The sequence below is a fragment of the Melanerpes formicivorus genome, unplaced genomic scaffold, assembly GCF_026170545.1.
Source record: "Melanerpes formicivorus ecotype bairdi unplaced genomic scaffold, bMelFor1.0.p_v2 SCAF_102, whole genome shotgun sequence".
Lineage (NCBI taxonomy): Eukaryota > Metazoa > Chordata > Aves > Piciformes > Picidae > Melanerpes > Melanerpes formicivorus.
Genome location: NW_027142454.1, coordinates 623978 through 647377, shown reverse-complemented (window position 1 = coordinate 647377; position 23400 = coordinate 623978). Strand labels below are relative to the sequence as shown.

The 23400-nt window shown below is 51.9% G+C and overlaps 1 protein-coding gene across 2 annotated transcripts in view; it reads right to left on the bottom strand.

Moving 5' to 3' along the window:
* Window positions 1–8658: 8658 nt before the first annotated feature.
* Window positions 8659–23400, bottom strand: part of NUP93 (nucleoporin 93) — a 131545-nt gene continuing 116803 nt past the window's right edge. For both annotated transcript variants that reach the window (XM_068166541.1, XM_068166542.1), the window contains 6 exons: window positions 22666–22782; window positions 21718–21836; window positions 19086–19203; window positions 17955–18038; window positions 16082–16210; window positions 8659–9012 (listed from right to left, as the gene is read on the bottom strand). In XM_068166541.1, coding sequence (XP_068022642.1) covers window positions 8902–9012; window positions 16082–16210; window positions 17955–18038; window positions 19086–19203; window positions 21718–21836; window positions 22666–22782 — 678 coding nt within the window. In that variant the 3' untranslated portion in view covers window positions 8659–8901. The remainder of the gene's footprint in view (window positions 9013–16081; window positions 16211–17954; window positions 18039–19085; window positions 19204–21717; window positions 21837–22665; window positions 22783–23400) is intronic.

Below are 23400 nucleotides of genomic sequence, written 5' to 3'. Positions count from 1 at the left end.
CCGAGAGAGGCTCTTCGCTTTTATACCCGGCGAAACCGGAGCGAGGCAACCGGGCAGCCGCCTACCGCCGCGGCTAACGGGGAATCGGCTCCAACCGCCGCCAGCTGGTCAGGGAGAGGGGAAAAAAATAGCCGGCAGCGACGTCCAAAGCACCGCGATCGGCACCGCCGCCGCCCGAGCGCGATGGCAGCGCCGATAACGGGTTTGAGATTAAGGCCCAAGGACAGAGCAGCAGAGAAAGGCGGCGCGGACCTCGCCTCTGGCCCTGACCCGGGAACATTCAGTTCCCACCGGGACTTATGATGGAAAATGGAACCAGGACTCCCACGCACCTTTGCCCTTCCCTGGGATGCTGCCCCGGAGCCGGCAGACCCTGTAAATCAGCTTGGCTGGCCTGTGGCACTGAGCTGGGGAAGGAAAAGGTTCCTTTATGTCCCAGTGAAATCAGGGCAGGGATGGGAGAGGGATGGGCCTGGCCCGGACTCACTTCTGTGAGATCTGGTTGGAAGAGACCTCCAAGCTCATCCAGTCCACCCAGCACTGCAAGGTCACCACTAAACCATGTCCCCAAGCACCAGGTCCGCAGGCTGCTTGAACACCTCCAGGGTTGGTGACTCCAGCACTGCCCTAGGCAGACCATCCCAACGTCTGAGAACCCTTTCAGGGAAGAAATACTTCCTAACATCCAGCCTGAATCTCCCCTGGCACAGCTTGAAACCATTTCCTCTGCTCCTGTCACTTGGCACCAAGAAGAGGCTGCCCTCTCCTTGCTCCAACCTCCCTTCAGGGAGCTAGAACTCCCCTTGGACACTAAAAGGCTGGGAAGGGGGATAGAGAGGCAGGGGGACACAGAATGATTGCCCGGGGCTGGGAGCTGGCAGCTCTCCTGTGCCAGGCAGCTGAGACTGAACAACACACAGAACCCCAGCATGGTGTGCTGGAAGGGACCTCTGGAGATCATCCAGTCCAAACCCCCTGCTAGAGCAGGGCACCCACAGCAGCTTGCCCAGGGTCACAATGGCCAGGGGGAGTTTGCATCTCTCCAGAGAAGACGACTCCACAACCTCTCTGGGCAGCCTGCTCCAGGCCTCCAGCACCCTCACACCAAACAACTTTCTCCTTGTGTTTAGGTGGAGCCTCCTGGGTTCCAGTTTGTGTCCACTGCCCCTTGTCCTGTTCCTGGGCACCACTGACAGGAGTCTGGCCCCAGCTTCTTGCCCCCCCACCCTCAGCTCTTGCTGAGCATTGCTCAGCTCCCCTCTGGGGCTGCTCTTCTCCAGGCTCAACAGCCCCAGGGCTCTCAGCCTTTCCTCCTCACAGAGATGCTCCAGGCCCCTCAGCCTTCCCAGGGTTCAGACCTGCCCCAGACCCCACCCCTCGTTCACTGGAGCCCCTTAAACCCTTCCCCACATCACACAGCACACGCTGGGGCCGTGCTGCGGCTCAGCCTCCGCCCTAGAGAGGACAGGAGGAGTGACAGGGGTGTCTTTTATACCTCAGCAGCCCGGCGTCACATTGCCCCTAGCGGCAGTTCCCGATAAGATCTCTGAAGACAGCAGCAATAAACATCGAGGGCAGCGCTGGAGCCCATTTGAAGCTCAGCCCCCTGTGCTTTGCAGGGTAATGGAAAATTCGGGCTGCCCGCCCCGCTGCCTCCGGCTGTCCTCTGCATTCACACACAACTTCACACCGGCCTTCTGAGGACTCGTTCCAGCCCCCTTGTTTGCTTTGGGCACGGGCAGATGCCTTCCGCCCCTGCAGGAGCTCCCCCTGGGCTGGTGCGCACCGGCCCGCCCGGGGGAGCCGGGGCCAGGCAACTCTGCCCCACATCTGCATGGGCCAGCCCCTGCCGGCCGCGGGCACTGCGGCGCAGAACGGCGCCGGGAGAAGGGTGAGATGGGGACAAGGGAAAGCAGCCTCAGCCCAGCACCAGCTTCCTTTCCTCCCAGACAGACACAGCAGCAGACTAATGCTCAGCAGAAAGGGCTTTATTTCAGAACCTCACAAAATCAGAGAAGAGAGTCACACAATGTTGGAAGGGACCTTTGAAGCTCATCAACCCCCACCCCTAAAGAAGAAGTTCTTCCCCAGGAGGGTGGTGAGACACTGGCACAGGTTGCCCAGGGAGGTGCTGGCAGCCTCATGCCTGGAGGTTTTGAAGGTCAGGCTGGATGTGGCTGTGAGCAACCTGCTGTAGTGTGAGGTGTCCCTGCCCATGGCAGGGGGGGTTGGAACTGGCTAAGCCTTGAGGTCCCTTCCAACCCAATTCTATGATTCTACGACCATGCAACAAGGACCATTCTGTGCCATACAGGGAATCCTAGAATCATTTTGGTTGGAAAAGACCTTTAAGAGCATCAAGTCCAACCAATATCTAACTCTACACCTCCCTAGCTCTATCAGCCGGGAGTCTCAACAGCCAGGAGACACAGGTTTGGGTGGCTTGGCAAAGCCATCCCTTTGCCTCCTGTCCAAAAGGGTGGCAAAATGTATGCTACAAAAGTCATTAGGAATTAATCAAGTCAGTCAAATGTCCTTCTGTGCCACCACACTTTGGCATCACAAAATGAAGCTTAGTTCTCTCCCACAACAGCTACTTGAGAAGGTCACAGAATGGTAGGGGCTGGAAGGGACCACAGAGTCCAACCCCCACTTGCCAAGGCAAGGTCACCCAGAGAAGGCCACACAGGAACACACCCAGGTGGGTTTGGAATGTCTCCAGAGATGGAGACTCCATCACCTCTCTGGGCAGCCTGTTCAGTGCTCCACCACCCTTCAAGTTTCTCCTCATGTTTAGATGGAACTCATGATGATCATATTTGTGCCTGTTACCCCTTGCTCTTTGGCTGGCAACCACTGCAGAAAGCCTGGGGCCACCCTCCAGGCCTCCACCCTTGAAGTAGTGCTCAGCACTGATCAGATCCCACCCCCAGTCTCCTCTTCTCCAGACGACAAACCCCCAGCCCAGAACTGTTTTGCTTGGAAAACGCCTCCAAGCCCACCAAGCCCAACCAGCAACCACTGGGCACCCCAAACCATCGACTTGCCCATGCCAGCAGGACTCAGGATGGGGTGGGAAGCCTCTGCTCCAGCAGAGGGTGGTGAGAGGTGCTCCAGGAGAGGCAGGAGGTGGCGGGTGAGGAGCGAGGTGAGTGGTATGGTGCCACCCTGGTGTGGTGAAATAGCCGGATAGTAGGAAGCGCTGCTCGTCGGCCTGATTCACAACACCAGCTGCGGCACCCATACCGCGGCTGGCTCCGTCAGCATGGCACTCCTGCAGGGCCATGGCCCTCCAGACCCTCTTGCTCCACTGGGAAGAGCTGCTGAGCTGCTGCTGAAGGCCTTTTCTTGCTTCCAAGAACATCCTCCTGGGGCCTTCCAGCTGCCGAAGGCGTCGACCGGAGCCAGGCTGTGGTTAGACAGAGGGTGGCGCAGCGCCGGGCAGCACCAGGCAGGCACTCCAGCAGGCCTGGCATGGAGGTAGTTACACAGAACCACAGAATGGGAGGGGATGGAAGGGACCTCTGCAGATCATTCAGGCCCTCTGGCATCGCAAAACAGAGCTTAGTTCTCTCCCACAACAGCTACTGAGAAGGTCACAGAATGGTAGGGGTTGGAAGGGACCCCTGGAGACCATGGAGTCCAACCCCCCCTTGCCAGAGCAGGGTCACCCACAGCAGGTTGCACAGGACAGTGTTCAGACAGGCTGTGAGGGTCTGCATTCCCCTCTCAGACCTCATCATCAGCTCAGACCTCATCCTTTGAAGGAGGTGTAAACCTTGAAGAGCTGCCACGCAGCGCTTGGGAGGTGTTTCACCACAGAGGAGCTGTGCAAAACAGAGAACTGACCTGGAGACTCTCTGTGTCCTGCATCCACACCAGGACAGAATCACAGAATGGGAGGCACTGGAAGGGACCTCTGGAGATCACTGAGTCCAACCCCCTGCCTTGCCAAGGCAGGGCCACCCAGAGAAGGTCACACAGGAACACACCCAGGTGGGTTTGGAATGTCTCCAGAGATGGAGACTCCATCACCTCTCTGGGCAGCCTGCTCAGTGCTCCACCACCCTTCAATTAAAGAAGTTCCTCCTCATGTTTAGATGGAACTCATGATGATCATATTTGTGCCTGTCACCCCTTGCTCTTTGGCTGGCAACCACTGTACAAAGCCTGGTGCCACCCTCCAGACCCCCACCCTTGAAGTATTGCTCAGCACTGATCAGATACCCCCCTAAAGGTTGGTCTTTTCCTGGCTAAGAAGCCTCAAATCCCTCAGCCTTTCCTCCTCAGAGAGATGTTCCAGTCCCCTCAGCACCCCTGCAGCAGAACATCATAGGCTCTCAAGTCAAACACCCTTCCACCTTCTCCAGCAACACAAGCTGCACCTGACTCAAACCAGGGAGGCACCCTCAGAACACATCTCATCTCCCTGGAGGATCTTTACTACCTCGGAATAGTCCCAGAGCAGGACAAAGCAGATGGAAGTCTCCTAAATGGGATCTGCAGCAGCATTCACCTGTACTTCTTTCTTCTCTGAAGAAGCAAAGCTCCCCTGGCTTAGAGAAGATCTGTCAGTTCATACCAGGATGAAATTCAGCTGAGATGACCACCCACAGCTCTGCTGCCAACTGTGCCTGGCCAGCTGCAGGCATAAACTTGTTCAGATGCTGCTGCACCCTCCAGATTTTCAGCCAAGCCTTTGCAAGGCCAGTCTGATCTAATGTGGGGTGTCCCTGCCCATGGCAGGAGGGTTGGAACTAGATGATCCTTGTGGTCCCTTCCAACCCTGACTGATACTGTGATACTAAGGCTGTCCAAGTCCAGAGTGAAGCCCTTTGCAGCTGAGGAACCTGGAGGTGACTCTTGCCCCGCTCACAACAGCACCACACTGTGAATGCCAGAGGTGCTCCCTGTAGCAAAGGGAGTGACTGGTGGCACCAGCATTGAGCAGGCTGCACCTAACATCAGGCATGAGCTTAGTGACACCCCAAAACCCTCTTCTAGCAGATGAACCATTTAGAAAACCAAGGCTAAGGTGCACAATAGCTAAGTCAAGAGCATGAAGGTACAAAGGGTTAATGAACTTCAGCCCAGAAGCAGGAAGTCCCTGGGCAGAAACCTGAGGGTTAAGTGCAGGGTGGAGTGGAAACAGCAGCACCTGGAAAACCATGGGGGTGCCTTCTTCAGCAGAGCACAGACACCTGGGTCAGCATCTACCTCAGAGCAGCAAAGAGTCCTGCAGAGCAGAGCCAGGTTTGCCAAAGCCAGGCCTAGGCTTGCAGCTGGGATCTGCCTCCCTAGGCAAACAGAGGAAGGTGGAGGGGCTGCAACGTTCAGCACTTGCACAGACCTGAGAAGAAATCACAGGGCAATCAACAAGAAATGATTTCATTGCAACCACCTGGGGCACCTTCTGCCACACCCAACACCTCTCACACCTGGGCTGAAACAGGCCTGGGTCTTACCTTTGCAGGGCTGTGACCTCTGGGGTTTACCTTCTCTGTCCATCCATTACAGAAGGACCACTTTGGCTTTTCCAAGTGTGAAATAACTCCGCTTCTGTTTAGCTCAGAAGGGACCTGAGGCAGGAATCATAACCACTGAGCACAAAGGCAGTAAGCTACACATGGACATCCATTTCCCCTTCTACTTACACCTGTGAGGGCCAAGAAGCACCAGAAAGCATCTACTAGAGCTGTCCTCAAGGGGCAGAAAGGGCAGCTGGCTATGTTCAAAAGGGCCCCAGGCTCAGCTTCTGACATGGGCAACGTGCCAGTGAGGCAGCAGGGGATGGGCAAAAGATGGGAGAACAAGGTCCTGCAAATGGCAGGTGCTAAGGGCTGAGCCCCAGAGAGCTCCAGGAAGGGCAGAGGTGGGAGGGAGAACTTCATCCTTCCCAGCAGACCAGGGCAGACACTGTCCCTCTCCTGCTCCGGTCAGTGGCTGCCCGAGGACAGGTACAGACCTTCCACAGCCTCTCTGTGCATGTGGTGGTTTGGTACTGGGAACAATCCAGGGACAAGGGGCTGAGCAACAGCAATGAAAAACAGAGGAGCAGGATTTCTCCTGGGACAACCCTGGCCCATGCAGGGTTGTGCTCTGCCTCCTGCTCGTTGGTAACCTGTTCACTAGACACATCAAGCAGCACTCATTCCTCCCCAAGCACACCAGAAGAGTTGAGAGCTAATAAAGCTTCCCACATTCACCTGCCTCTGGGAACTCACCCTTTCCTTGAAGGAGCTGCCCAGGTCTCTCTCAGCCTCCAGCTGGCACAACCCTGACCATGCAACAAGGACCATTCTGTGCCATACAGGGAATCCTAGAATCATTTTGGTTGGAAAAGACCTTTAAGAGCATCAGTTCCAACCAGTATCTAACTCTGCACCTCCCTAGTTCTAGCATCTGGGAGTCTCAGCAGCCAGGAGACACAGGTTTGGGTGGCTTGGCAAAGCCATCCCTTTGCCTCCTGTCCAAAAGGGTGGCAAAATTTATCCCACAACATTGATGGTGGGGGGAAAACCAGGTAATTAGGAAACTCTCAAGTGTCCCTCTGTGCCACCACACTTTGACACTCTCCCATGACAGCTACTGAGAGGATCACAAAGTGGTAGGGGTTGGAAGGGACCTCAGGAGATCATGGAGTCCAAACCCCCTTGCCAAGGCAGTGTCACCTAGAGAAGATCACACAGGAACTCATCCAGGTGGGTTTGGAATGTCTTCAGAGATGGAGACTTCACCACCTCTCTGGGCAGCCTGTTCCAGGACTCTGCCACCCTCAAATTAAAGCAGTTCCTCTTCAGGTTTAGGTTGAGCTTCTGGTGTTCCAGTTTGTGCCCATCACCTCTTGTCCTGTTGCTGGGCACCACTGAGAGAAGCCTGCTGCCATCCTCCTGACCCCCACCCTTGAAATACTGCTCAGCACTGATGAGATCCCCCTCAGGGTGCTCTTCCAGGCTAAACAGCCCCAATTCTTTCAGCCCATGCTCCTCAGAGAGATGTTCCAGTCTTCTCAGCACCACTGTATCCCTATTGACACGCTGAGGTTGCAGTCGGCTTCTGTGACCATGCCCAGCCATGTCCTCCTGGCCCAGTGGGGGCAAACAGCAGCAGTGCAGACCATGGGCACAAGGAGAGCAGCCACCAACACTCCACCCATCTGCTGCCAAAGGGACAAGCTGACACTGCACCATGCTCCCTGGGCCTTCACACTGATTGAACTGCAGCTCCAAACATTTGGAGAGACTCAGGTTCCTCACCAAACCAGCAGCAATGGTTACCTATGCCCAGCACATCCATCCACACTTAGGGCTTCCCTGGTTAGCTTGCTTATTTCTGGTGAACTCAACGTGGGCCCATTTGGACTGCAACTGGCTGAAACTCACATGTTGCTCACAAAAATCCCTCCTACCAAAGTATCAAAGCTGGAAAAGACCTCCAGGAACGTCAAGTCCAACAACGAAGCCAGCACTGCCAGGTCCACCACTGAACCATGGCCCTCAGCACCACATCCACATGCTTGGCTTTGAACACTTCCAAGGATGGTGATTCCAGCACCTCCCTGGGCAGCCTGCTGCAGGGCTAAATCACTCTTTCAGTGAAGAAATGTTTCCTAACATCCAGCCTAAACCTCCCCAAGCTCTTTCCTCTCATCCTGTCACTTGTCACCTGACTCCAGCCACAGATCTATTTCCAGCCCCAGCTGCTCCTGCACCAGCTTCAGCGGAGCTCTGGGGTTTGCAGAGCTGTGAACACCTGAGCCCCTGAGAGTTTAAAGGTTGCTGAGCACAGGAGGAGTCCCTGCAGCACATGGAGCTCCTTGGCACCATGCAAATCCACCAGACAAGGTTATGAGAGACAGGGGTGGCACATGTGGGGTGCACCAGGAACAGGCTTTGCAACACTTAATAGAATAGAATAGAATAAACCAGGTTGGAAGAGACCTTCAAGATCATTGAGTCCAACCTATCACCCAACACCACCTAATCAACTAACCCATGGCACCAAGCACCCTGTCAAGTCTCCTCCTGAACACCTCCAGTGATGGTGACTCCACCACCTCCCCAGGCAGCCCATTCCAATGGGCAATCACTCTCCCTGTGTAAAACTTCCTCCTGACCTCCAGCCTGAACCTCCCCTGGCACAGCCTGAGACTGTGTCCTCTTGTTCTGGTGCTGGGTGCCTGGGAGAAGAGACCAACCTCTGCCTGTCTACAACCTCCCTTCAGGTAGTTGTAGACAGCAATAAGGTCACCCCTGAGCCTCCTCTTCTCCAGGCTAAGCAGCCCCAGCTCCCTCAGCCTCTCCTCACAGGGCTGTGTTGTTCCAAGTCCCTCACCAACTTTGTTGTCTTTCTCTGGACATCTTCCAGCAAGTCAGCAAGTTAACATGCATCCACACCCCAAAAGAGCCTAAAACTGCCAAGCTGGCTGCTCCAGAAGCCTCCAATCCAAGCTGCCTGCCGCTACAGCAGCGCTCCCGGCCTGATTTCTGCGCAGGAACTGGGAACGGTTTCCTCCCTCGAAACCAACCGCAAGCAAGATGAACCAAAACACAAAACCACACACAGACACAACAGCAACAACAACAAAAAAAAAACCCCAACAAACCACACCCCACCAAACCAGCCACAAAGAGTGAAAATGAAAATATCAAAACCAAATAGAAATCAAAAGAAATTTATTTAATCAACTGAAAAACCCAAACCCAAACCCAACCCCAAACCAAACCAAACCAAACCAAACCAAACCAAACCAAAACAACCTAATGACCCAATAAGAAAAACAACCCAAAAAAAAACCAAACCCCAAACCCAAACCACAATACAAAAGGCCACTGGTCCCAGCCTCTGAACATAGGAAAGAGAGGTGCAGGGGGGGGCTGCAAGCCCTGGGGCAAGGAGCTGCTAGTTCATGAGGACCTCCATCTGCACAAGCCTGGCGTTGGTGTCTCCTGACGTGCGGTAAGGGATCATGCCAGCAAAGGTGATCAGGGCACGAGCTTGAGACCTGAGTTGCTAAAACAATAAACCCCAGAGAAATCCAAGTTATTTCAGTTTCAACCCATCCCTCCCCTGCCTTGCCCCCCCCCACCACCCCCCCAAGGAAAGCTGATGGAGACCAGAATGAAACTTTGGCTGGAGGTTGGGCTGGAGCACCTCTGCTACAGAGACAGGCTGAGGGAGTTGGGGTTGTTCAGTCTGGAGGCTCTGAGGAGACCTTCTTGGGGCCTTCCAGGATCTGAAGAGGGCTACAAGAAAGCTGGGGAGGGACTTCTGAGGGTGTCAGGGAGTGATAGGACTGGGGGGGGATGGAGCAAAACTAGAAATGGGGAGATTCAGATTGGATGTTAGGAGGAAGTTCTTTCCCATGAGGGTGCTGAGACACTGGCACAGGTTGCCCAGGGAGGTGGTGGAAGCCTCATCCCTCATGGTTTTTAAGGCCAGGCTGGATTTGGCTGTGAGCAACCTGCTGTAGTGTGAGGTGTCCCTGCGCATGGCAGGGGGGTTGGAACTGGCTGATCCTTGAGGTCCCTTCCAACCCTGACAATTCTGTGATTCTCTGCTTCTCAGAGCTGCTCTCTGCTTTCCCTTTCCTCACTTGGAAGGGAATCCACTTGCTCTCTTTTGCAATCACTAAAACCATGTCAAGCTACCCTTTTGCTTCAAAAAACTAGACCCCATTTAGTTCAAATTACCCAAGAGAAAAATATTTTCAGCACTCTGGGATGTTGATGTGCCGCAGCCATCTTGTAAGTCCTCCATGAAGTGGACTTTCTCAGGGCAACTCAACTCCTTCCCACCTTCCAAAACATAAAGTTGGCCCTGCTGAATGCATCATTAACATCCTCAAAGCAGAAGCACTACAAAGAAACTGGTGGTGCCACAGGCAGCATCACCTACATTACACCAACAGCCTTCAAGGCTCTTCATTCCCTAACACAACAGAAGCAGATGTATGGAGTACATCCAGAGAGCTTTGCTGGAAGTCAAAAGATCCTTCATTGTGCACCACAAGGCCACAAAACAGCTGAAAGAATACAGGAATGATTTACAGAATCCCTGCATGGTGAGGGTTGGAAGGGACCATGAGAGTTCTTCACCATGAGAGTGGTGAAGCCCTGGAATGTGTTGTCCAGGGAGGTGGTTGAGGCCCTGTCCCTGGAGGTGTTTAAGCCCAGGCTGGCTGAGGCTCTGGGCAGCCTGATCTAGTGTGGGGTGTCCCTGCCCATGGCAGGGGGGTTGGAACTAGATGATCCTTGTGGTCCCTTCCAACCCTGAATGATACTATGATACTGTGACCTCTGGAGATCATCCAGTCCAAACACCACTGCTAAAGCAGGGCACCCACAGCAGCTTGCCCAGGAGCACAATGGCCAGGATTTGGAATCTCTCCAGAGAAGGAGACTCCACAACCACTTTGGGCAGCCTGCTCCAGGTCTCCAGCACCCTTACACCAAACAAGTTTCTCCTCCTTTTCAGATGGAACCTCCTGGGTTCCAGTTTGTGTCCACTGCCCCTTGTCTTGTTCCTGGGCACCAATGAAAAGAGTCTGGCCCCAGCCTCTTGCCCTCCACTCTCAACTCTTTCTGAGCATTGCTCAGATCCCCTCTGGGGCTGCTCTTCTTGAGGCTCAACAGCCCCAGGGCTCTCAGCCTTTCCTGCTCACAGAGATGTTCAGCATCTTTGTGGCCTCTGCTGAACTTTCTCCACTAGCTCCCTGTCTCTTTAACTGGGGAGCCCAGAACTGCATCCAGTACTCCAGATGCAGCCTTCCTAGGGCAGAGTAGAGGGGAAGGTGAACTTCCTCTGCCCCTGCTGGCCACACTCTTCTTCATGGACCACAGGAGACCAGTGGTGTTCTTGGCCACAAGAGCACACTGCAGGCTCACAGTTAACAAGCAGCACTCCAAATCTGTTGCACAGTGAGGTCCTGTCTGACCTGCAGCTGTTCAGTGGAGGTCAGAAGAGGTGGTGAGTGAAAAGCAGCCTGTCAAGGTGTCTGACTCTCTGGAATGAATATAACTCAGGGAGGCTTCAGAGCAGCACCAGGGCCTGCTTTCTTTACCTGTTTGGTAGCAATGACACTGGAGTTGGCTTGCTTTCAAGCATCAAACCAATAGGGCAGGCTGGAACAGCTCAGGAAGAAGGAGCAGAGGTGTGCAGAGGTTAAGAGCGGCCTGGAGGTTTAGGTGTTCTACTGCCTGCAATTACTGCAGGAGCAGTACAGCCACTTAGTGAGTTCAAGTAAGCCCACAAATTAAAAATCAAGAATTCCATTCCTTTCCTGACATAATTTTGCTGCTGAGATACTGCCCCTTGGGCTGCTTCAGGGATTTTGGGGGAGGCAGTGTATGACACTGCTGTCACACCCTGACGACATCTGGGTCAGGGCTGTCGCTGCAGCCTGTGCCTGCAATCCAACCAAAAGCACCATGCTGAGCAGGACCCCCCCCTCCTCAAACTCATTACTGTACAGACCCCACAAAACCAGACTCAAACCAGAGCTAATTTCATTCTGAAATAAACAAAAATGCATCAATTGCCACCTCTGCCCCCAAGCCTGGCCCGTTCTGAACAAAGCCTTTTTCATCTCTGAAGTGGGGCAGATGGTCCAGCAGAGAGCACTGCTGCTTCTGGGGCCTCAGAGGAGATTCATCTCCACCCTGCCATTGCTGCTAGGTCAACACTTGTTCCTGCCAAAGCTCCTCTGGTCCCCACCCATTATAGCAAGCTCCCACTTCTGGTGGTCAGCAGACAGCATGGAAATTCAGAGTCATGTGGTCCTGCCCTGGGGAACCTGCTCCTCAGAGGCTGCAGACTGACAAACAGCTCCTGTCTCCTGTTCTCACATTCCTCTGATGAACTGAGAGATCAGAGAGACAGGGAACTACTGGGGAGAGTTAATGGTGTCCAGTAACAGAACAAGGAGCAATGGGCACAAACTGGAACCCAGGAGGAGAAGCTTGTTTTGGTGTGAGGGTGCCGGAGCCCTGGAGCAGGCCGCTCGGAGAAGCTGTGGAGTCTCCTCTGGAGAGCTTCCAAACTCACCTGGGCATTGTGATCCTGGACAAGCTGCTGTGGATACTCTGCTTTAGCAGAAGGGTTGGACTGGATGATCTCTAGAGACCCCTTCCAACCCCCACCACGCTGGGAATCTAGTATTCTGTGAGTCTGTCTGCCCTAAGAGAACACCCAGGGGTTTCAAAGACCCCTTCCAGGAAAGGGGATTTTTTGTTCTTGCTCTGTCTAGTGGGCAATGTGCTGAGATGGTTAAAGCTTCTGGAAAAGCCTGATTGCCCCTAAAATTCCCTTCTTTGTGGAACAAGGAAAAGCTGCCTTCCCCTAAGGGAAGTTCAAAAGGAAAAGCAGAGCCTGCAGAGGAGCTTGTATTTGCTGTCTGTTCAGGTGAATGAGGAGATGCTGCTGAACACTTCTCACATTTAAAGTGTTCCCTTTTCTTCCCACCAGTGAAAACACCCAAGTGGCTTCCCAGACAGGGAACATGAAATTATTTAGATTCCCTGCTCCCTGCAAGCTCAGAGGAAATCCTTCAGGGTGAGAAGAAAGTGGAACACATGCTGAAGCTCTCCTCTGCCCACCTTCTATATGCCCATGCCTCTTATTTTCCTGTCTGCACAAATCTTTAGGCAGCTAGGAACTACATGGCTGGAGGTGTTTCTCCCTCGCAAACCCTCTCCTAGCAGATTCATGCTCCTTTCTGATGTGACAGTCCCTCTTCTCTTCTCTTCTCTTCTCTTCTCTTCTCTTCTCTTCTCTTCTCTTCTCTTCTCTTCTCTTCTCTTCTCTTCCTCTTCTCTTCTCTTCTCTTCTCTTCTCTTCTCTTCTCTTCTCTTCTCTTCTCTTCTCTTCTCTTCTCTTCTCTTCTCTTCTCTTCTCTTCTCTTCTCTTCTCTTCTCTTCTCTTCTCTTCTCTTCTCTTCTCTTCTCTTCTCTTCTCTTCTCTTCTCACCTCCCTGGCTACAGGAACAGCAGGCACTTGTCCCCTCTGATGGCTGCACACAGCTTTTAGCACACACACCACATAGAATCATAGAGTGGGAAGGGACCTCAAGGCTCAGCCAGTTCCAACCCCACTGCCATGGGCAGGGACACCACACACTACAGCAGGTTGCTCACAGCCAAATCCAGCCTGGCCTTAAAAACCATGAGGGATGAGGCTTCCACCACCTCCCTGGGCAACCTGTGCCAGTGTCTCACCACCCTCATGGGAAAGAACTTCCTCCTAACATCCAATCTGAATCTACCCATTTCTAGTTTTGCTCCATCCCCCCCAGTCCTATCACTCCCTGACACCCTCAAAAGCTCCTCCCCAGCTTTCTTGTAGCCCCCTTCAGAAATGGTGCCTCCAACAGCACTGACACCCTGCTGCCATGAGACCCCAGAAGCTTGATTAACAAAACTGAAAGCTTGCTAAAACAGAAAGCTCCCAAGGGTTGTTAGCAAGGTACAACATCAGCTGCTCTCCACAGCTGCAGGTTTCTGAAGCAGGCTGCCTTTGAGCATGCTGCTGATGCCATACAGTCTCATGGTGGCTTCCTCCTACACAAGCCCCTGCCAAGCAAAGCTGCTGCTCCCAATGCCAACCAGGCCAGCAAGCTTTGCCTGGCCATGGTGATGGTATTCACAGCATGGTTGACACCTGGCAGCATTACAGCCCTATGCAGAAGGTAAATGCTCCTAGCACAAGGCACAAGACTGAAATGACAGCTCCAGCATCAACAGCTCACTGGGAAAAGCAAGGAGCTGAGGCTGTTTGCTCAGTGCCCTGTGACCACACAGACTGGGTCAGCCCAAGACTTCTTCACACCTGTGGAACTTAAGGAGGGAAAAGCCCAAGCAACATGCCTCCCTCTCCAAAGTGCAGTTGCAAGGCAGGATCCTGTAGCTCACCCCAAGCCTGCACCCCAAAGACAAAACCTGGGGTGGTCAGAGCTTGAGCCTTTCAGTTCCTGATGCCATTGATAAAGTGCTGCTAAGGCATTTACCAACACTGCAGTGCACAGATCAAAGACACTCCTGCAGCTGACTGTATCTGGCTGTCTCCCAGGTTGCTTTTCATTCTCAAAAGGAGTTGATATTTATTTCCTAATCTTTAAGTGATGGGTAAGTAGTTTGGCCTTGGTTTTCAGGTGCCTGTTGTAGCTTTGACTTCCCCAAAGCTACAAGGCTAAATCTGATGACAGCAAAGCTCCTGCTCAGCACAGCACAGTCACAGGTGAGTGCCCACTAATCTGGCTGTGCCCTTTCAGTGATACCTATTTCAGGCCTTGCTGAAGGCTGGCCTCCCAGTAGGTGAGGGCAATACTTCAGCACTGACTTCAGCAGTGAAGTCAAGCCCACTGCCATCACCCATTTAAATAGGCAACCAGACCAAGCACTATCACACCTGGAAGCTTCCCACTCCACTGCAGAGGCAGGAGAATAGAATAGAATTAGAATAGAATAGAAATGGAATGGAATGGAATGGAATGGAATGGAATGGAATGGAATGGAATGGAATGGAATGGAATGGAATGGAATGGAATGGAATGGAATGGAATGGAATGGAATGGAATAGAATAGAATAGAATAGAATAGAATAGAATAGAATAGAATAGACCAGACCAGGTTGGAAAAGACCTTCAAGATCATTGAGTCCAACCTATCACCCAACACCATCTAATCAACTAAACCATGGCACCAAGCACCCCAGCCAGTCTCTTCCTAAACACCTCCAGGGATGGTGACTCCACCACCTCCCTGGGCAGCACATTCCAATGGCCAATCTCTCTTTCCGGGAAGAACTTTCTCCTCACCTCCAGCCTAAACCTCCCCTGGTGCAGCTTGAGACTGTGTCCCTCTTGTTCTGGTGCTGGGTGCCTGGGATAAGAGACCAACCCCCACCTGGCTACAACCTCCCTTCAGGGAGGTGCAGACAGCAAGAAGGTCTCCCCTGAGCCTCCTCTTCACCAGGCTAAGCAACCCCAGCTCCCTCAGTCTCTCCTCACAGGGCTGTGCTCCAGACCCCTCCCCAGCTTTGTTGCCCTTCTCTGGACACCTTCCAGCAACTCAACATCTTTCCTAAACTGAGGGGCCCAGAACTGGACACAGGACTCAAGGTGTGGCCTGACCAGTGCTGAGTACACCACTGGTGAACTGCTACAGCCATTACAGAATCACAGAAGGGTAGGGCTTGGAAGGGACCTCTGGAGACCATCGAGTCTAACCCCTTGCCATGGCAGGATCACCTAGAGAAGGTCACACAGGAACACATCCAGGTGGGTTTTGAATGTCTTCAGAGACTGAGACTCCACCAGCTCTCTGGGCAGCCTGTTCCTGTTCAAGTGAACTTGAGTATCCTGCTGTATTGCTCAAGGACACTGAAAGTGTCAACTCAGACTACTAGAGAAGGAAGGCAAGGAGAGGAGTCATGGAAGGCCTTCCCACCAGAAATGCTGTTTTGCATGAGCAGGGCACTAAATCCAAGGAAAGGAGTGGATATCACCCCTCCTAGACACAATGCACTGTCCACATGTCTTAACTACTTAAGATCCCACCAAGAAGCAAACTGTACACTTATTTCCTCTTGCTCAGAGGTAGATATGTAGTGCAATATGTAGGGTGTAGGTTGAGACTGGATATTAGGAAGAAACTCTTTAGAGTGAGGGTTGGGAGACACTGGAACAGGTTGCCCAGGGAGGCTGTGGATGCCCCCTCCCTGAAGGTGCTCAAGGCCAGTTTGGATGAGGCCTTGAGCAACCTGGGCTGGTGGGGGGTGTCCCTGCCCATGGCAGGGGGGGTTGGAACTAGATGATCTTGAAGGTCCCTTCCAACCCAAATCATTCTATGAATCTATGACTAGATGTTAATTAGTTCAAAGCCATTTCAAGCACCATCCTTACTTTATAGAAAGCTGAAGTTACAAGAGACCAGTCTCGAGACTCCAAGTAGCTGAGCAAGCTGAGCAGTCTAAGACTCTAACTAAGCAAGTCAAAAGTGAAGACCATTAGAGAAGCCCAGTCCATTGGAATCAGGAGGAAAAAGAAGGAGGAGGACTAGTCAGACAATGAGGATCATAACCTTACCGAATCTCTGTCTTCCATCACCCTCTGGGGTCTGGCAGGGGTGGCTGGGCTTGTGCCTTTCATCCTCTTGTATTGGGTGAACAGAATGTTCATGGTTGCAAGCAGGACCTCAGATAAATTGTGCCTGATCTACACAAGGTGGGGGGGGAAAAGATAATATAAGGGCATATTTCAGTGAAGAGCAGGTTGGCAGAATCATTACCCTTGCTACAGGGCATCAGGAAAAAACCAGTGATGATAGCTGTGGTTGGTATTTCTTCATGTAACAGTCATCTATTTGATGGTTCCCCCTGCTGTGACAGCAATCCTGTGCCAAAATGTGCTCCAGCATTTTGAGACAGATGTGTGATGGCTGCACCTTCATGTTTGACAGCAACAGTTGAGGTAAAACCCAAAACACCCCAAAGCACTCGAATCCACACCACCACTGTGTAAGAGAAGTGTCACCCTCCAGTTTGACCATCCCAAGAGCAGTAACAGCCTTCCACTAGGCTTCATCTGTTAATACCCAAACATGAGTTCCTCTACCAGCTCAGGAGGGACAGGGATCTGCTGGAGAGAGTCCAACAGAGAGATACCAGGATGATGAAAAGACTGGAGCATTGTGCCCTATGAGGAGAGGCTGAGAGCCCTGGAGCTTTTTAGTCTGGAGAAGACTGAGAGGGGATTTAGTACATGTTTATAAATATCTGAGGGAGGGGACAGGCTCTGCTCAGTTGCACCCTGGGACAGGCCAAGGGGCAATGGATATAAACCACAGCACAGGAGGTTCCATCTCAATATGAGGAGGAACTTCTTGACTGTGAGGGTCACAGAGCACTGGAACAGGCTGCCCAGAGGGGCTGTGGAGTCTCCTTCTTGGAGACTCCAGCCCCATCTGGATGTGTTCCTATGTGACCTGTGCTGGATTCTCTGGTCCTGCTCTGGCAGGGGGGTTGGACTCAATGATCTCCAGAGGTCACTTCCAACCCCTAACCTCCTGTGAGCCTGTAACCATTAATGGCATGGAAGAACTAAGCCAGCAGCAGCACAGCTGACGGGTTTCAGTATGCCACCTTCTTGATTCATATCCAGTTAATTCAGAGAGATTGAGATCTGCAGAGGCCTGCTGCAAAAGGGAGCAGAGAATTCCAGTGATCCAAAGCGCAGCAGCAGGGAGCGAGAACTGCAAGCCACGAGTCTGCTTGTGGGAATGCAGGATAATCCCAGACAGCTTCCCCATCAGAGTAAGAATGATGGAGGTGACAAGGTATGATGGTTTTGAGGCTAGGTGCCTTTAAGAACCATGAAGCTAGAGACTTCCAGCAGGTTCACAGGGTCCAGGAGGCGGACCAGAAGATGCAATTCATTCCCAGATGTCCTGCATCCCTACAAACTGGCTGCAGAGTCACTTTTCTTCCCTTTTTCCCCTCCCTCTCTCCTCCTGGGAGGGCACACAGGCTGTTAGCTCTTGCAGGAGAGGCCTGGTGTTGGCCTTGGCCATGCTGCCAATTAGGCCACGCTGCCAATTAGGCCTGGAGCAGCCTAACTGGGGCCTGAAGCTGCCAAGTTGAATTGTAGTTGTGTCACAGTGGTTTGGTATGGGGGGCAGAGAGGCTTGGTAGAGGTGGGGCATGAAGGCCTGGGTTTGTCAGCCTGGTTTGAAGGGAGGTTTGTGTGAAGCTTTGGCTTAATGGAGTTCTGCACTGAACCCAGACTATGGATTTTTGTGTCTTTTATATGCTTTGTACAGGTTCAGGTAGCTATGAACAGCATTGCCACTGGAAGAGAGAACAGAGCCTCCGTCGTGCTCCAAAAGTAAGACACGAGGTTTTAAGATCCTTTCAACAAAGCCAGAGGCTTTTGGAAGCTACAGCCAAGAGATGTCACTTACTTCATCACTGAAATTCCTGAAGGCAGCAACTCTCTCCTCCACAGAGTCTTGGCTAAGAGGGACCAGCTTCAGGCGCTCGATGATCTTCAAAGAGAAAAGCAGCACTCAGGGGTAGGTAATCAACCTTTCATCTGCCAGGCAGAAAGGGACCTGGGGGGACTGGTTGCTAGTAGGCTGAACAGGAGCCAGGAGTGTGCCTAGGTGGCCAAGAAGGCCAATGGCATCCTGGCCTGCATCAGGAACAGTGTGGCCAGCACAAGCAGGGAGGTCATTGTGCCCTGTACTCAGCACTGGTTAGGCCACACCTTGAGTCCTGTGTCCAGTTCTGGGCCTTCAGTTTAGGAAAGATGTTGAGGTGCTGGAAGGTGTCCAGAGAAGGGCAACAAAGCTGGGGAGGGGTCTGGGGCACAGCCCTGTGAGGAGAGGCTGAGGGAGCTGGGGTTGCTTAGCCTGGAGAAGAGGAGGCTCAGGAGAGACCTTATTGTTGTCTACAACTCCCTGAAGGGAGGTTGTAGCCAGGTGGGGGTTGGTCTCTTCTCCCAGGCAACTAGCAGAAGAACAAGAGGACACAGTCTCAAGCTGTGCCAGGGGAGGTTTAGGCTGGATGTTAGGAAGAAGCTCTTCCCAGCAAGAGAGATTGGCTATTGGCCATTGGAATGTGCTGCCCAGGGAGGTGGTGGAGTCCCCATCCCTGGAGGTGTTTAGGAAGAGGCTGGCTGGGGTGCTTGGTGCCATGGTTTAGTTGATTAGATGGTGTTGGGTGAGAGGTTGGACTTGATGAGCGCAGAGGTCTTTTCCAACCTGGTTAATTCTATTCTAATCTAATGAAGGGTTAATGAAATCAGCTCAATTCCAGTTGAGAGAAATCATCTCACTGGCATTTACTGGTTTCTCTCCTCACTTTGGGGAGCAGCAGGAGTATTTTCTTCAATGCCCAACAAACAAAACAGCTCCAGGCAAACCTTCCTGATTAGGAAGCAATAGGGAAGGAACACGTTTAGCACTGCAGCACCTTCTAACTCATTAAATGTATATTTTTGGGGGGGGTTTAAGTGATGTTCTTGGGAGACATCCTGAGCTTTTCAAGGGCATTCAGAAGGCTGTGCTTGAAATAGAACTCTTGGAACTTACATCAAAGGCTCTGTCAATGTGACCAGCGTGATAGTCGTCGAAGAACGTGATCAAGTCCAGCAGAAGGTAGAAGGTGGAGTCGATGGACTTCTTTGCATTTATCCCCTGAGCCTTGTACCTGAAAGAGATTTGGGTTACAATTTCACTGCACAAAATGGCTCTGCTTTCTCAATGTCCTCTTGCAAGCCTTGCAAGCCGAGACATCAAGCACAAGGACAAGAGGCATCTAACAAAGGGCAGCTTTTCATATTCCTTAACCAGGAGGCAGAATTTTCACAGGTTGTGGCTTTTCAAAATCCACTTTTCTTCTTTGCTCCTTCCCCATCAAAGGCAGCATTTGTTTCCTTTTCAATGTTTACACTCCCCACATTCAGTGGGAACACAGTGACAGGAAGCAGAGGCCTGCAAGGCAAATGCTCTACAAGCATGTTTAACACACTGCTTTACAGCAGACCATGCTGCAGCACAACCACCTGCTCCAGGCAAGGAGTTAAGACTTCAGCTTCTGCTGGCTTTCTTTTTTCCTCCAGTATGACACTGGAACAGGTTGCCTAGGGAAGCTGTGGATGGCTCCTCCCTGGGGGTGTTCAAAGCCAGGCTGGATGAAGCCTTGAGCAGCTGAGTCTAATTGAGAGGTGTCCCTGCCCGTGGTGTGGGAGGTTGGAGCAGATGATCTCTGAGGTCCCTTCCAACCCAAACCATTCTGTGATTCTAGAAGCTTCTGCCTGCTCTCCTCTAGCTGCACTTGATAGGAGATGAACCAGATGACTGGCTGCTCTCACTCCTAACAACACAAGGGCAGAAAGGAGCTCCTCCTTCTAGCAGTACAAGCAGTCAAGTGTGCGGCGCTTGCTGCTGCAGGGGACACCAGCCAGCCTCTTGGGCTATTTTTGGGTGGCCTCCCCTGTCTCAAAAACATTTCAAGGACAGACAGGAGCAAAGCTGCCTTGCCACAGTACTGTCTGCAGGATGGCAGAGGGAGAACAGCCCTGTGTGCCCTTGAATTGGCCAGCAGACAAGCTCATCACAGCCTCTGTGGCCGTAAAGCAGTAGCACTGCACAGGAATATTTGGTGCTCTCCTACAGATCAAAGCAAGCAGCAAAACAAAGCCCTTTCTGCTGAAGCTTAAGCTCAAGCCACAGGTTTAATTCTCCTTAATGTCTGCTATTAAATGAGTGTCTCACTGAGTCAGTAAGGCACCAATGTTCCCTCAGCCTGCTGCCTTAGTAAAGGAGGGGAAGGTTGACTGAAGGACAGACTGGCAAATGTCACTTGTCAAGAGAAGAAAGGCAAATCCCCTGCCTGAAATCAACACACCTCTGCCTTTCTCTCCCTAATTTGAAGCTTGAGGAAGGCAAATTTCAGGAGAGCAAATTTAGACTGGAGATCAGGAAGAAATTCTTTACCGTGAGGATGGGGAGACACTGGAACAGGTTGCCCAGGGGGCTTGTGGATGCTCCCTGCCTTGGGGTGTTCAAGGCCAGGTTGAATTAGGTCCCTCTCAGTGGTGTTTGAAACAAACTGTATGCAATGATTCTGCAACTCTTCTTTTGCTCTTAACATCTAAACCACATAATTCAGTGCATATATTTCTCCTTAATAGACTTTATCTCCAGCTGGCAATCCTGCAATGCCCTTTTCCTGCTCCAGCTGCAGATAAAGCTTCCTGTCATATGTCCCTGCCCTGTCCCTGAAGATCAGACTCAAAGTTTCAGTCCTACAAGCCATCCTGAGCAGGACAGATTAAATTCTGCCTCTTCTCCATCTTCCTGAATGCAGTGCTGTGGAGGCTAGGGGTCAGCCAGCAGAAACAAGACTGGGAATTAATCCCCACTGAACTGACAGTCCCAGGTCAGCTCCAGGCTAACCACTGAGTCACAGAATCATTGAATGGTCTGGTTTGGAAGGGAACTCCAAAGGTCATCCAGTCCAACCCTCTCTGCAGACAGCAGGGGCATCCTCAACTAGATCAGACTGCCCAGAGCCTTGTTGAGCTTCACCTTGAATATCTCCAGGGATGGGACCTCAACCACCTCCCTGGGCAACCTGTTCCAGTGTTCCACCACCCTCATAGTAAAGAACTTGTTCCAAACATCCAATCTAAATCTGCTCTGCTCTAATTTGAAACCACTGCCCCTCATCTTATCAGCACAAGCCTTTGTAAACAGTCTCTCTGCAGCCTTCTTGTAGCCTCCTTCAAGTACTGGAAGCTGCTCTAAGGTCTCCCTGGAGCTTTCTTTTATCCAGGCTGAACACCCCCAGCTCCCTCAGCCTGTCCTCATAGCAGAGGTGTTCCAACCTCCTGATCGCTTTCATGGCCCTCCTGTGGACCCTCTCCATCAGGTCCATGTCCTTCCTGTATTGAGGGCTCCAGACCTGGACAGTACTCCAGGTGAGGTCTCAGCAGAGCAAAGTGGCAGAATCACCTCTCTGGCTCTGCTGGCAGTGCATCTTTTGATGCAGCCCAGGATGTGATTTGCCTTCTGGGCTGCAAGCTCTCACTGCCTGCTCCTGTCCAGCTTCTTGTCCATCAAGTCCTCTTCCACAGGGCTGCTTTCTATCACCTCATCCCCCAGTCTGTATTGATAGCAAGGATTGTTCTGTCCTCCTTGTCCTGCCCCCTTGTCTTACCTCTCAGCAATGGAATGAGCCATGTTCTTCAGCCGCTCCTTGTTGGACTGGGGAGTGCTGATCTGGGGAACAACAGGACTGAGGAGCTTGTTCATCAGCTCTAAAACCTTGTCAGGGTTCTGTGGGGATTCAAGTTACACACAAATGAAAGGAGCTTGAGGGGACTCAGTGTTTTAAACTTGCTGAAAAAGTCTCTTGCATTGGTGCCTAGAGGTGCCTCAGGTGCCTCTGTTCAATAAAGAGTCAAGATCATATTAGCTATGAGCAACACAATCCCAGCAGGGTGGGGGTTGTAAGGGAACTCTGCTAAGTCAGGGCACCCACAGCTGCTTGTCCAGGATCACAATGCCCAGCTGGGGTTGGGATCTCTACAGAGGAGACTCCACAACCTCCCTGGGCAGCCTGTTCCAGGCCTCCAGCACTCTCACTCCAAAGACGTTTCTCCACGTGTTGAGGTGGAACTTTGTGAATACACCAAGCAGCTACTGCTGTTCTAATGCTGCTTGCTCATGTGAAAAGGCATTTCCCCCTAACTTTCCTCTCAAGCAGTAGCTATGGTTGTATCCACTTTGATTTTAGAAGGCAACAGAGAGTACTCATTGTAAAGCCCAACTAAGTTTAGACTCAATTAACCACCTTTGAAACTGGAAGAGGACAACTCCAGGCAAATAACTTCAGCAGCCAGAATAAAATCATGCATGGGGCAATCCCTTCAAATGATCAAAACCCAGGATGCCTTAAAATCAGAATGGATTGGAGTGCAATCCACCCAGGTCTGCTTACTGAAACCCTTCTTCATGGTTCTGCTTTAACAGCAGCAGATAGCAACTGCTTGAACAAGGGCAGTGCAATCCCCAAGATTAGATTTCAGCTCCTAGTTAGATGGAGAAGGTTTGGAAAACAGCAGAGCCAGGCACATCTTTCAGACAGCACCCAGAAGATCTTTACCTTTGCAAGGTCGTAGAGCTTGGCAGCTTCTTCAAACAACCCTTTGTTTTCTGCTGCTGAAGCCACTTTGTTAATGATGGGTTTTGTGTCACTTGTGAACTTGTCTATCACTCCAGGCTGGAGAGGTGAGACCAAAAAAAAAATAGAAGAGAGAAGGGAGAGAAGGGAAATCAGAACGTTCCAAAGTGCCTGAATATTCTGGTGAGGCAATGAGTACTTCACAGGTTGGATTAGGGTAGAGAATAGCCTACTGGACATTGCCAAGGGAACATCAAAAACAGAACAAGCTCTTGTGAGAGAGGGCTTTCACCACAAGGGAGTCAGCTCTGAGGTAGCTGCAGCTCCTAATTCACTCCAAGTGACCCAGAGAGCAGGTCAGAACTGGAATGATTTTAGTTGCTGAGGATGTTAGGCTGAGGAGAAGAAAACACAAAGCACTTCAGCATATAAGGTGCCAGGATCTCCAAGGATGGTGGTTGAAATGAGAGGTGGCAAGGGAAATCTTACAGGGAGAAATGAAAGGGTGACAGGAAGTATGAGAGAAACAATAAACACAAGGGGAGTAATAGAGAGGAAAAGAAAGCAGGGAAGGATTTTACTGCAGCTGAGGATGTAAAAATAAGACTATACAGAATCACAGAGTGGTTTGGGTTGGAAGGGACCTTCAAAGGTCAGCCAGTCCAATCCCCCTGCAGTCAGCAGGGACATCCTCCAATAGATCAGGTTGCTCACAGA